General features: G+C 33.7%; 2 protein-coding genes across 4 annotated transcripts; both read left to right on the forward strand.

Annotated features, from left to right (window-relative positions):
* Positions 1–3,155, forward strand: LOC122603655 (3-deoxy-manno-octulosonate cytidylyltransferase, mitochondrial). Its single transcript, XM_043776422.1, has 8 exons — positions 1–353; positions 732–777; positions 1,720–1,806; positions 1,894–2,018; positions 2,162–2,301; positions 2,401–2,452; positions 2,539–2,649; positions 2,762–3,155. Exons 1-8 carry the CDS (start codon positions 99–101, stop codon positions 2,852–2,854), a joined length of 909 nt encoding a protein of 302 aa, XP_043632357.1. The 5' UTR covers positions 1–98; the 3' UTR covers positions 2,855–3,155.
* A 4,404-nt stretch (positions 3,156–7,559) lies between these two features.
* LOC122603228 (fe-S cluster assembly factor HCF101, chloroplastic) lies at positions 7,560–14,138 on the forward strand. Of its 3 annotated transcripts, none has more exons than XM_043775881.1 (16): positions 7,560–7,683; positions 7,791–7,919; positions 8,045–8,187; positions 8,278–8,328; positions 8,582–8,737; positions 9,748–9,891; positions 10,047–10,189; positions 10,667–10,736; positions 10,875–10,970; positions 11,047–11,136; positions 11,710–11,763; positions 11,877–12,000; positions 12,364–12,488; positions 12,799–12,921; positions 13,618–13,686; positions 13,824–14,138. In XM_043775881.1, exons 1-15 carry the CDS (start codon positions 7,611–7,613, stop codon positions 13,684–13,686), a joined length of 1,590 nt encoding a protein of 529 aa, XP_043631816.1. In that variant the 5' UTR covers positions 7,560–7,610; the 3' UTR covers positions 13,824–14,138. The 3 variants fall into 3 exon arrangements, with proteins under 3 accessions (XP_043631816.1, XP_043631815.1, XP_043631817.1); XM_043775880.1 differs by having other exon boundaries at positions 13,827–14,138; XM_043775882.1 differs by having other exon boundaries at positions 7,797–7,919; positions 13,827–14,138.
* Positions 14,139–14,965: the final 827 nt, after the last annotated feature.

Genomic DNA, 14,965 nt, shown 5'->3' on the forward strand with positions numbered 1-14,965 from the left:
CATCTCAACAAAATGAACGGCCATTCAGCTTTTACCCCCATCCAAATCGCAGCTATTCTTTTTTCTCTTTAAACACAGAGACTGATCAGTCAACCCAAATGACACCCAAGTCACCCTGTACCGGATCTTCTTCCTCAGATCACGGTGGTCAATTCATGATGTCAACCAAATCATGGATTCTGCATGGGGTCGCCGCCGCCGCCGCCATAGCTGTCGGAGCTCACGCATACTTTTTTTACCGTCGTTCCACCATGTTTCGGAGCCGGGTTGTGGGTATAATTCCGGCCCGGTTCGCTTCTTCCCGGTTTGAAGGAAAACCCCTTGTTGAAATACTTGGCAAACCTATGATCCAGGTAGGATTTTGTTAATTTTGAATTTTGATTATAAAGTTTGAAGCTTTACATTCTATTTCTCAATCTTGCTTACTGAATTGTTGGAATTCTATAAATGTTGATTATAAAGTTTGAAACTTTGCATTGTATTTCTAAATCTTGGTTATTGAATTGTTGGAATTCCATAAATTTTGATTATAAAGTTTGAAACTTTAGATTGTATCTTTAAATCTTGGTTATTGAATTTTTGGAATTCTATAAATTTTGATTTTTGATTATGAAGTTTGAAACTTTACATTGTATTTCTAAGTCTTGGTTATTGAATTGTTGGAATTTTGTAAATTTTGAATATAAAGTATGAAGCTTTACATTTAGTGTTTTATGTTATTTATATAATAGAGAACTTGGGAGAGAGCAAAATTGGCTACAACATTGGATCGTGTTGGTAAGTGTCGAAGCTTAATCTCAAATTTGGTTCGTGTTTGTAATTGCTGATCTTTGTATCTATATGTTACGATTTGGGGATGCTTTGATAAATGAATGTTAGTGAATCTTTGATTATTACGAATTTACATGTAAAATGACCCTCTAATCAGTGGCGAATCAGAATTGAACTTGACCCGTTGCACAATGTTTTTTTCACTAACCTTGTATCGGCGTAAAGTAACGACAATGACTAGATTGTTATGACCTTTAGCAATTTTTAAGGATTTTTAGCGGGTTTTAAGAGTTTTTTGACACCTTTAATAGTTTTAATTTTCATATAGTTGCACAACTACATGTTTGTAAGTTTTATTGATAGTAAAAGCTTTTGAAAGTTGAAAGCTACATTGACTGAACTACATGGATTTAACGAACCCATAGCCTGGGCTACCCTAATTTGTAATTGTTTCGTATGCCTTAAATTATTGGGGCTGATGATGAGGATCTGATTATGGCGTTTGCAAAAAAAAAAAAGAAAAATAAAGAAGAGGATAGTGTTTGATAAATTGGCTGGGAGAAAAGTGATTATCTTTGTTTTCTTAGATAGATAATGCATTTTAAGTTGAGACTTGCTTTCTGAAAATGTGGTTTTACAACAAAAAATCTGATCTGCAAGCGCCATTCTAAGGGCACCCTAGGATAGTAAGAATTTTTTTTTGTTGTTGGAGGAACTAGAGTAAGTTTCATTATACCTGATACTAGAAACTGATTATCCACAAATGAAAAATGCAATAACCAGTAACCACTTTCAAACTGATTTATCACGTTTTGAGATCGATTTCTAAAGTCCAAGGAGTTATATGTTCATATTCTGTACTTTGCTGGAGGTTCTTGTTAAGCTTTCCATGTGCAAAACTTAGTAAAGTTGAATTTGTTGCTAAATTGAACATTGTTTTTGCTGTAGTTGTGGCAACAGATGATGAAAAGATTGCAGAATGTTGTCGAGGATTTGGTGCTGATGTGATAATGACTGCAGAATCGTGCAGAAATGGTATGAAATATGTTTATCAAGCAAGTCTTAATCTCCTAGTTTCTGGATAGATGATGAAACGTATGATATTGTTGGCATCAATTATAGGTGCTGAGAGGTGTAGTGAAGCCCTTCAAAAACTCGAGAAAAAGTATGATATTGTCGTCAACATTCAAGGAGATGAACCTCTTATTGAACCTGAAATTATTGATGGGATTGTCAAAGCTCTTCAGGTATGTTGGTCTTTAATTACAGTAATCAATTAGAAGTCATGATTCAAGGCTAAAAGTATTAAGCAAATGTACATCCCTTGCATACGAAGTTATACAATCCCTTAATTTGTGATTTGAAATATATTGGTTTGTGCCATTTGCAGACCACCCCGGATGCAGTTTTCAGCACTGCAGTCACATCTTTGAAACCAGAAGATGCTTTTGATCCAAATCGTGTGAAATGTGTGGTTGATAACCGTGGCTATGCAATATACTTTTCTCGAGGGCTGATCCCTTTTAACAAGTTTGTGTTTCTAAATTGTTAAAATTCTTCTCACTTTATCAACTTTCTATTTGTAAGTTTAATATTTGATAGCGTATATCTAATTTTTTCTTTGTGCAGGGCTGGGAAAGCCAATCCTGACTTCCCATATAATCTTCATCTCGGTATTCAGGTACCTATAGTTTTAATGTGTTTACCACATTGAATTGCTATTGTCATGTCGTTTTAATGTGTTTACCACATTGAATTTTATTTTAGAGCTATGATTCGGAATTCCTAAAGATTTATCCAGACCTGACTCCAACTCCACTACAACTAGAAGAAGATTTGGAGCAGCTTAAAGTTCTTGAAAATGGTTACAAGATGAAGGTACTTTCCATTTGCATCAAAAACGTGTTATGTGCAACTTCGTCATATTAAGATATGAAAAACAAAATATGAGCAAAGTATCAATCAACCTATATATATTGATTAATTGCAGGTAATTAAAGTGGATCATGAGGCTCATGGTGTTGATACTCCAGAAGATGTGGCCAAGATTGAAAAATATATGCGTGAAAGAAACCTGTCTTAGTGCAATCGTCTAGTTTAAGTGAGGTTGTAGCTCAAATTGTTGAAGGTTTCATCAGCCTAGTGGTTGTGTTCATTTGTTCTTTTGACAAGTAAATCGTTTTGTACCGAGCTTAATGTGTAGTTTAAGCTAGAATGGTGCTCCAAGTGTGGCTCAACCGATGTATATTTCATGTGCATTTCTTGTAGAGTCCCGGTAGAAATTTAAAAGTTTATTTTGTAACAAGATTTATGGTCAAAATTTGTATTAAGTTTTTGGATTTAAACCCAGAGTATAAATTTATTAGTTTTTGATATTCTGTTTACTTATTGATGTTAAATTTCTCTTGTGTCATACCTTTATGATGAAAATACGAGTGATGACGAACTAGGCATGGTATTCTTTGTATGGTAAATGTGCACCAACTGCCCAAACACAAACCATTTATATTTTGTTGATACAATTAACCGTTGCTTTGGAAACAAAATTTTACAACTCCATTTAAGAGGACTTTACCCTAGTAAAAGCAAAAGAGATGGAAGGAAATTTTTCTAACTCTGGAATGAATTGGAAGTGCGAAATACACTAATTACTCTTTCTTGAGTTGACCAGTACCCAATGGCATTTATTCAAGACAAACTCGATTGGAGATTAAATATCGTACCCACTGTGAAATCTCAATTCCACCGACGATTTCATTAGAAATCTTACAACTAGAATCGTTTTTTTTCTGATTGATATTTGAAGGGAAGAGAATAATATATTACGAGATCCAAATTTTGAATTCATTGAAAAGATTTTTTTTTTTTGAAAGAGAGTATAGAAAGAGAAATAGTATGACATAATATCTGTGAGCTGCCTCTCGTAACAGTGAATTCTTCCTTACTTTTTCCTCATTGTCACATTAGTGCCAAGTCATTTATTATTTACTTCCATATCTCATGACACATTCTTACCAACAATCTCTTATTCACTTTTTCCTTACTTCTTCATTAATATTATACTTTTTCCACTTAATTAAATATAAAAATATTACACGCTTTTATTAAAGAAAAATTATATATAAACTTGAAAAAACATTACATTCAGAAAAGATCTACATTCAAACATTACATATAATTAAAAAACATTATTTTATTACAAAATCCATTACGTTAGCAAAATATATGGGGAAAAAATTACGGTTTTGATTAAAAAAAAAAAAAAAAACTATTACACAATTATTTTTGCCAACTACTCCATTCTTACAAATTATGTAGACCATTTTCATCTTAAATTTTAAGCAACACACTATGGATCCATGTAAAAGGAAAAAAAAACATATAATTATAAGTATTCTGATTATAAGTATTCTGTAAAATGAAAAGGAACTCAAATATACAAACAAAACATATGAAAACAATATTAAAACTAAAATATATATATACCATAAAAAATAGTATGAAATGGCTAGTTCTCGTCACCACAAGTTCTCCAAAAGACGCAACACTTCGTGACACACTGTTGACATGTCACGCCGTGACACAAACACTATTGTTGGGACCGGGGATCAAAATGAGATTTAAAAAGTTGCAAGTTTCATACAAAAATGAGAATTAATTAATCCTCTAAAAATCTCCATGATAATCTTCCTAATACCATAGGGATAAGTATTTTGAAATGTAACAAACTTTGAACGAATGTTTATAGTGGCAAATAACTAAAGTTGTGTGTATTGTATGTAAACAACTCGAAAATAATGTTTATTGTATGTAAGAAAATGTATTCAACCAATTAAAATCAGACAAGTGACACCTCTATATGGTTGTCATGTATATTTTCTTAGATACAATAAACATTTTTTAAAGTTGTTTACATACAATACACACAACTTATAGTTTTTTATAACTATAGATATTCGTCCAAAGTTTGTTACATTCCAGGATACTTATCCCAATACTATAACAATAAGACAAGTGTATTCTACTAACTTTCTCTCCAAATATTATCTATTGATTTTGCCAAATGTCACAATTATATTATTAGAAAAATTATTAGAAGATTTTTTTAGAAGGATTGATCATTTCCAAAAAAAAAATTTCCTATTGACTTTTACTATAAAAATACTGATTATTTTATACACGTTAATGCAATACTAGAAAATTTCACGTTCCGCATTGCAAAGCTTCAATTGCCTTGTTGAATAAACGGTTACGTCATTCTATCATATTTGCATTGAACCTTCAACCACTTAATTAAAAATCATTCTCTCATGGGCACATTTGTTTAAAGGTGTGCAAGAAACCAAAAAGCAATTCGTATTAAAATATCTGAATGAGATGCAATGTAGTTGAACAAAGAAATAATTGATAGTTTAAGCGGGATGAGATTTGACAAAACCTGAATTTTGGTACGGGATGTGGGTACAAAAAGGTTAAATGACTCAAAAGAAAAAAAAGTGTGAAAAAACAAAGAAATAATTATTGTAGAAAATCCAAACGCAATGTGATGTGCCAAAGTTCCAAATGGTAGTACGGGATGTGACGCGGATGAATGGTAACTCGCCCAAATTTTTAAAAAGTGTGCACGAAACAAAGAAGTAACCCGTAATAGAAAATCAAAACGGAATGCGATCTAACAAAATCTTCAATATATTAGTTGAGAATTCAAGCGGTATGCGATGTAGCAAAATGTGAGTAGTGCTACGCGATATGGTCACAAAAAAGGTTTGATTACTCAAAAGGAAAAAAGTGTGAAAAAAAACAGAAAGTAATCCATAGTTTAAAACACAAACAACATGTGATATGGCAAAATCCAAATTATACGATAGTGATGTGGACGAATAACTCACCACGTAGGCGAGTTACTATTCACATCCTCCTCCATTTATACAGTATATAATTAGGAAAAATGAAAGTTGCAGCCAACTGCAGCCATAACCAAGAACAAACTAAAAAACAAATTTACACATTAATCCTTTTAAGTTTGTAAATAACACTATCCCCCCTAATTTTCATGTTGTTGTAGCTAACATCCCTCCATTCAACAACAGAGATGATTAGCCCATATAATTATATATACTACGAACTTACGAAGTCCACTATTCATTTAAATATATGCTACTAAACTCAATAATAATAATAATTGGAAAATGATTAATCCTTCTAATCAATATTCTTAAAAACCTCTTAATATTTTCACTTTATGACATGTGTAATCCATTAATTATCTCTCTTATTTTCATCTTTTGATTGTACAATGTGATGTGATCAGGATTTTTAAGAAGATATATTACAAGAATTAATCACTGTAATATCATTAAAGGTCACTTTAATGAAAAGTAGGTTTTTTGTCTTATTCTGCGTTATTAATATAAATACAATGATTAACAATCTTAAAAACATAGTGCCTAATGGTGTAGTGGTTTGGCCCTTTGATTGTGAGGGTGAAGGTCATGTGTTTGAATCCTTTCTTTTTTATAGTTTTTTGTTTTTGTGTTCTCAACTAATTTTTAGTAACCATTTTTCTCACTTTGCTTTTTTTGTTTTATCACACAAACTAAATGCATGTATTTGATGTTGCAATCGTACAAACATTTTTTTTTTCCTTCAAGTTATTTTTTGTTTTTTTCACACTTTTTCTTTTAGATTTTGAAGTAGGTTCAAGGCAATTAGATTAACATAATAAAACCGTTTGAAACGAGGGATTAGTTTCCTCAAATGTAAGAAACTTTGAACGAATGTCTATAGTAGGAAATAACTAAAGTGTGTATTGTATGTAAACAACTTTGAAATAATGTTTATTGTATGTAAGAATTTCGTTTCAACCAATTAAAATCTGACAAGTGGCACTTGTATATGGTTACCACGTATGTTTTCTTACATACAATAAACATTTTTTCAAGTTGCTTACATACAATACACATAAAAAAAATTTCAAGTTGCTTACATACAATACATTCCAGAAAACTAATCCCTTAAAACGACAACTGGAGCCCCAAACTCCCTAGTTTTCCATAAATATTGAACAAAGAAAATTAAAAAATTTAGACATGTGCAGAAACTGAGATCATCTTCCATTATTACTAGAAAGTTTTGGACCTGCGTTGCGGGGTCTCAGTTATCTTGTTGAAATGATTACGTTATTTTAGTATATTTGTGTCGAACCTTCAACCACTTAATTAAAATTGATTCTGTCATGAATATGTTTGTTTAAAAGTTTGTAAGAAACCAAAAAACAACCCGTAGTAGAAACCCGAACCGGATGTGACATGACAAATATATAAATATATTAGTTTAGAATTCAAGCGGATGCCATGTAACAAAATGCAAGTAGTAGTAGAGGGTGTGCCACATAAAGGGTGAATGACTCAAAAGGAAAAAACGTGTAAAAAAAAATCAAAAAGTAACCTATAAAAAAACCCGAAAAGATACAATGTGGCAAAACCCAAATAGTGATACGAGGCGTGACGTGGACGAATAGTGACTTGCACGCAGACAAGTTACTATTCATAAGCATGGCCTTTAATATATGTGAAGCCCTATTAGTATCATTAATTTTTATTATTGTACCATTTATTACTACCAAAAAAGCAGATAGTACAAGTATGATATACATAGAATTGATACATCAATCAAAAGTTTTGATACGATTATCGATTCCTATAGTATAATTTTTATTTTTTAAGAACGGCGAATTGATATAATTTGCTTATTTAAATGTGAGGCTCACATTCCACACTCCCTCCAAATCCAAATCCAATTAATTCTCTTTTTTCTTTTTCGAGAGAGAGAGTTTAGAAATGAGGATTTTGCAAGCTCCAACAGCAGCTTGTGTGTATGCAGCTGTAGCAACCTCAAAGCCACAATCCCCAGGTACCATCTCTTTACTCTTCTCTGTCAATATAATCATACATATACATATAGAATATATAGATATAGATGATGATGATGATGATGATGATGATAAAAACTGTACGTAGGAGTAGGTGTGAAGTTTGTAGAAAGACAATTCGGAGGTATTAACAAAAATTCTCTTCCTTTTTCCACAAAAAGGAGAAGACTTTTACAATTACATACCCCCATTTCTGCTTCTTCTTCCTCCCTTGAAGGTGACACTTTTTTCCTAATTATTTCCTTTTATATCCCTCTCTTGAAACCCGGGTTTCGTGTTTCTTGGCCGTTAAAAGAAAAAAGTAAGAATCTTTATTCGAAATTTTCATTGTGATGTTTGTAGCTGAGGCTGCAAGCATATTGACAAGGGAGGCGGAAGACGATGTGTTAAAAGCCTTGGCTCAAATTATTGATCCAGACTTTGGGACCGACATTGTCTCGTGTGGGTTTGTCAAGGATTTGGTTGTCGATGACGTTTCAGGAGAGGTCGGGTCGTACCAAAAACAGATGTGATGGCTTCCTTTGGAATATGTAAAATTTTTTAGACCTCACTCTGCGTTCAACTTTGTATCTCAGGTTTCTTTCCGATTGGAGCTCACCACACCGGCATGTCCAGTCAAGGACATGGTAATTGAAACCATCGTCATTCTTTTATGAATATCAGATTAATACCAAAATAGTATTCTAAAGAATTGACTTACATTATGAACATAGGTGATATTAAGTATAATTAGAAGTGTGTTTTTAAGTGTATATATATTTGAGTGTTTTTGATATACGATTGAGTGAATTCAACATCTATCCTAAAGCACTTGTTCTTAGATTTATTTATACTTTCCAGTGTTGAGGATTGAGTACAAATTGTTTTTGGGGGTTGCAGTTTGAGAAGCAGGCAAATGAGGTGGTGGCAGCTCTTCCCTGGGTCCAAAACGTAAAGGTGACAATGTCAGCGCAACCTGCAAAGCAGATGTATTCAGCACAACTTCCTGCTGGGTTACAAACAATATCAAACATAATAGCAGTCTCAAGTTGCAAGGTCAGAGACTTTCCTATCTAGCCTTTTCTTTTAGCTGCATAGATTGATTAATTCTTCGATCTGAAGGTTCAACATCTTACATTAAACCGGATTTTGGTGCAACCTAAACCTAATGTTGACTGTTAAGCCTCCCCACCGGGATTCCAAAACTGCAGCACAAATTTTTCAGTGTTCCAATTTCCTAATTTACCATATGTCTATATCCCATAACTGCATCTAATACAAAATCATTAGTGGTCTGGTGACTCCGGTCCATCTGCTTAGCTAAACTAAATGATAAAGGGAATAAAGACTTAAAGTCAATAAACTATCCAACACTCATGACTCATGTGAGAATGTACTGAACATGGCTTAAACAAAAATCATCACCTAAGACTAGTTTTAGTGAAATACATGATTTAATTGGGAAACATAAGCAGTTAGGAAGACTTCATCATACGCTTGTAATTCAAGAGTAAACACAGTTGTCAATGAGCTCTTGGTCTGGTCTAAGAGGGAGGTGATAGGCTTTGCCTCTCTAGGAGGCACTAGGTTCAATCCTGGGCACGGGTGTTTAAGCAATAGTTTGGGGTGCCACCTTGCAGTTGTTGGGTTGGCTTAATGAAATTTTCCGTTCAAAAAAAGTGCAAACACAGTTTGGGATTCAAGACTTCCTTATACAATTTAGAAGTTCATGGAGGTTGACCAGTCATTTAGCAGGCAAAATAGACTCAGTGAATTCCTTAATACATATGATGTAGTAAAAAGAATTTTTCAAATATAAGATCTACTGCTATCTGTTTTGGCCTTTTAGTCATACTGCTTTGAAGCTCAAAGGGTACATACACACACTCATGATAAACAATCATTTTGTATTCATGAAACTTGTAAGTTACATGATGTCCATGAATTCAAAATTGAACACATTGTACTTATCCGTTCTACAAGGCGGCGAACCATTTGACGCTTTCAGATCTTTTCTCGTCTTTGATTTGCTATATTTTGGCGTTTACATGATCTGAAAACTGCAGGGAGGTGTTGGAAAATCAACTGTGGCTGTCAATCTGGCATACACTTTGGCTGGGATGGGTGCTAGAGTTGGCATCTTTGACGCTGATGTATATGGTCCTAGTTTGCCAACTATGGTCTCTCCTGAAAATCGGCTGCTTGAAATGGTAAGCTTGAATGATACTGTGCCTTATTTTAGCAGAAATAATTCCAAAACTACTATAAAGGGTTCACAAAATACAATTTATATACCTGGTGCGGCCAAAGAGGGGCCTTTTGTTTATCTGTGAATAAAAAAGTATGGTTCAATATATTTGTGTAGAACCCAGAAAAGAAGACCATTATTCCAACAGAATACCTGGGAGTCAAGATGGTGTCTTTTGGATTTGCTGGACAAGGGCGTGCAATAATGCGAGGTCCAATGGTTTCGGGGGTCATCAATCAACTACTGACTACTACAGAGTGGTATTAACTTTAAAAGTATACAGATAAACTAAATTGCTGACTACTGCCATTTTTCGGCCAAATGAAAGTTATAAGCTTCATGTATTTGAAAACGCTTAACATCTACATATTGGTGCATGAGACTCTATTGATCTTGTGGTAAAATAACTGCCTGATTCTTCCTTGATGTCTGATCCACCGTTGGGGTCGACAGAATTTCAATCTTTTGGAAATTTTGCTACCACAACTTTCACAAATTCAGTGTGATACTTGTAATGTACAGTGGCATATGGGTTAATACCTTTCATAGTTATTGATCGGCATGCTTTGTTTGTGATACCTAATTTATGTGACGTGCAGCATTTATCATTCCTTTATCAAAATTTTTTTGCATAAGATTTAAGTTTTTTTCGAACGACAGAACATAAGATTTAAGTTGCTTCAGTCTTTTATTAAATGAGTTTTGAACCTAATCAATGAGTACATTCAAATAAACAGGGGAGAGCTTGATTATCTTGTCATTGACATGCCCCCTGGAACCGGTGATATCCAACTTACCTTATGCCAGGTTATGATTCTACAACCCCACAGTTTCCAAGCATAAGCTATAGAATATGCTTGATGTTTTATATGATTGTCAGTATGGAGAAGCTTCAGAGGTAGTCCAATTAATAATGTCCTCTAAAATTCTGACATGCACTTACAGGTGGTCCCTCTAACCGCTGCTGTGATAGTAACTACTCCTCAGAAGCTTGCATTCATTGATGTTGCAAAAGGAGTCCGCATGTTTTCAAAGCTGAAGGTATGTTCCTATTGAAACATATGATTTTAGTATCTGTTCTGTATGTGATCATGCTAACATCTATATATGCTATCAGGTACCATGTGTCGCTGTTGTTGAAAACATGTGCCACTTTGATGCGGATGGGAAACGCTTTTACCCATTTGGTAGAGGTTCAGGGTCGCAGGTAAGAAATGCTTGACTAAGACGTTGCAGAATGAGAAAGTAGGTTCGGTTAGTCCTGGGTTAGAATAGTTGGGTTAAATTGTTAAAACACATCATCTGTAGTACCAGCTGAATGCGCTGGACAGTATTTGGTTGACTCATATTTGTTCATTTTAAAACAAAAACTAAGTAAAAATAAATGTTAATTATGATTATATATTATATAATTGATTTAAATCTTTGAATTAGAATGATATGGGATGCTGTATGCAATAAGAGTAACTCTGCGTAACTTACTAACTTTCAATCTATTCGAGCTGTTTCCATCTAGCGAGATATCTTAATTTGCCTCATTTGACCTAATGCAATCTTTGGTATATGCTAAACGATCATGGTACATGTATTTACATTGAATTTGACTCATGCTAACTTTACGCCCCAATAATAAGGATTACTATATCAAATTTAGTATAAGTAAATAGATATTACATTGATTTTAGTGATCATATAGTCATATCTTATGCTTATCCATTAGATTTAATAACGTTATGATGTTTTCATGAAGTCTTAGCCGCTTGATCCATTGTGGGTGCAGGTTGTGGAACAGTTTGGAATACCACATCTATTTGACCTTCCAATTAGACCAACTGTAAGTAACATCTCAGGTTTCCAGTGATAAATACAAAGGAATACAAAAGGTTTTTACCCTATAGTTAAATGTTATTTTTGTTTGACATATGCTTTTCATTTCCATTATTACAGCTATCAGCTTCTGGGGATAGTGGAATGCCTGAAGTGGTGGCTGATCCTCAAGGCGAAGTCTCTGAGATATTCCAGAACCTAGGAGTTTGTGTGGTACAACAATGTGCAAAGATCCGCCAACAAGGTATGGTGATGTCCTCTTTTTGGCAGCCAACCTGGATTTTCCAATCAACAATGATAAAAACAGTCATACTACAGTTTGGAGTTATACATTATCAGCGATCTAAAAAGTAGAGTTATACTATCTGCGAACTAAAGAAGTTGCAAGTTTCAAGTCTGTAATAAGTCCACAACAGACATGAATGTGTGATTGCAGAAAAAAATGCTTTAAATGTGATTCTTTTCTTTGGTTGGTTTACCAAGTTTGACATAAGTCGAGTCAGATATTATATGCTTTGTCACCAGTTATGCTTCTTTTTTGTTTTACGATTTGTCACCAGATTCTTTTACTAGAAGTTTCTTAAATTTATGACACATTCCTTTACAGTATCGACCGCTGTCATGTATGACAAGTCCATCAAAGCAATTAAGGTGAAAGTGCCTGATTCAGATGACGAGTTTCTTCTACATCCTGCAACTGTTAGAAGAAACGACCGTTCTGCCCAAAGTGTGGTATGTAATCTCTCATATTTTATTATCTCTCGAAGTTTCAGAATGGGCTGACTTATCTTGAGAACCATAACTGTCATTCTGTCAATAAGAATGGCAAAATATTGAAGTAATTGCTTCACATGACCTCAAGTTTTCCATTTTTTTTATAAACTCAACAAGAACAAGATTTTGTATATAAACCAGTTTGAGATGTTTGGGCCCTCACCACATTTGAAGTAGAGTAAAACACCAAATTGGAAGAGTGGATATCTTTAACATTTCACAATATCTCTGTTCTATTTCAATTGGTCAATGTTAATGTCTGGGACAGGATGAATGGACCGGAGAGCAAAAACTGCAGTTTGGTGATATTCCAGAGGACATAGAACCTGAAGAAATTCGACCAATGGGGAACTATGCAGTTTCAATTACATGGCCGGATGGATTTAGCCAGGTATATCTACTTTTTAATAGGAATTATGCATCCGTTTCATGTCAACATTTTATTTTGCAATAACTAAGATGGAAAAGGAATCACAAAATAGCATAACAGAATAAAAATATAGAGACTAACACTGTTTAGGAGTGCCGTCATAATGTAAATTCGGTATAACAAATGTCAAAATTAGCATGAATCACACCCAAATGGTCCTATGAACATTTGTGGCAGGGGTGTTAAATAAGGGTCACCCTTTTTTGAATGATTGTGTTGTCAACGAGGGATAAACATGTGTTGAATACATTCGTATAGACTGCTAAAAACATTCATCTAGAACATTTTTTGGCATATAATGGGCCCCTTTCATAGTATTTCTCAGTTCTTTGCTATATTTGGGAATTTGCCAACAATAAAAAGGCTTGTAATATTAAAATTCCCTGCCTAAAATGGCACTTTAATTGACAGAAATCCTTTATTTCACAGTACAATGTAGATCTTACATAAAAGAAACCTGTAAAAATCTTTATATTCGAGGCAAAAATGAAGTTGGAGTTGTGTGCAATATTTCATGCATTTCGGATATTCAGACGGTTCCATAAATGTCTTGTTTACCTGTTCAATCTATTCTGCACAAGTTTTATACCTGTTACATATCTTGATGTTTGCTAGAATGATGTTTTACGCTTTGTTGACTGCTTTTGTTTTATGCAGATTGCTCCTTACGATCAGCTACAGTCTATGGAACGGTTGGTTGATGTACCCCAACCAATACTTGCTTAGGTAAGCATGCCAACCGATCAACTCAAAGCCTTTCTATGACATAAGATACCTAGTTCACATGCACAAACACATATGACAAGTCATTGGATATTAACACACTAACACATGCATCTAAATTTTATTTTGCGACTTTTTAGCAGATCAGGTGATATTCCATTTTGTGACCAGAGGATTCTTTGTATGTCACAGAGGTAAACAGCATACTTGAATTGAATGCTGGAGTACAAATTCCGTTATAGTTGCTCAAGGGTTTGATAGAGTAAATTTGTCCTCATAACGCCTAATATTGTACTACTGGAACTTCTACACGGCCACAGCTACACAGATTCCATCATTACTCATTTCTAGTGTATATGTAAATGCGTATACAGTATTCAATATGTTGCAAGAGTTTCACCAATACGAGCAACAGTTATGAAAATGAGTAATGAATAGGACTATTTTGACTCGAATTTGTGATTGATCAAATAGGGTTACTTCAAATATATAGCTCAATGTAAAACTAGTTAGATGGTCAGATAATTACCAATGTTATAGATATACACAATACATATATATTCAAAAGTCCAAAATAAAAGGGACAAAGGCCCAACGAGCCGGTAGTCTCTTTAGACAATTTTGAGTTTTAAAAAGAGAAATTTAATTTTGAAAATCATCATTTTTAAAACTTAAAAATTCACCATTATTCCTTTCGACATACTCGTATATTGAAATGATAAACCAAAAGCGACATTTTTAAACGTCTTGATGAGATGGAAGTGTATGTTCTATTTCAGGGGTTCTATAAGGTAGTTGCTCAATATACTTGAAGTTAAAATCTTGTTCAATGCTCAATTCTTGTGAGCATCTCCCTTGGCATCTTTCAGCATCAGTTTTGGTCAACCTATGCTCAAATAGGGGATATCGTGTGTAGGATTTTAAACGAACTGAATGTTCAATCAACTGTTCATGAACACTTCTTAAACCATCGAATATGAACACAAAAATCTGTTAGTTTTGTTAAAATAAACCAAAATGAACAAGGTTTTGTTCGTGTTTGTTTATAGCCTTAATTGTTTATAGCTTTAATAAACAAAAATCTACAACATGTTATACAGACTTGGGTGGCAAAAAAGACCTGGAGGTAAACCTTCTTGAGTAAATATGCCCAGATAAAGGGTTTGGAAAGAATTATGTAGATACCCTAGTTAGGAGAATAGGAGTCAAAAGATTAATGTTTATCTGATAAAAAGTACTTTTGAAGCTTACAAAGTCTACAATGAATGATGAAATCAACTTC

This window comes from Erigeron canadensis, chromosome 6, assembly GCF_010389155.1.
Source record: "Erigeron canadensis isolate Cc75 chromosome 6, C_canadensis_v1, whole genome shotgun sequence".
In the NCBI taxonomy this organism is placed as follows: domain Eukaryota; kingdom Viridiplantae; phylum Streptophyta; class Magnoliopsida; order Asterales; family Asteraceae; genus Erigeron; species Erigeron canadensis.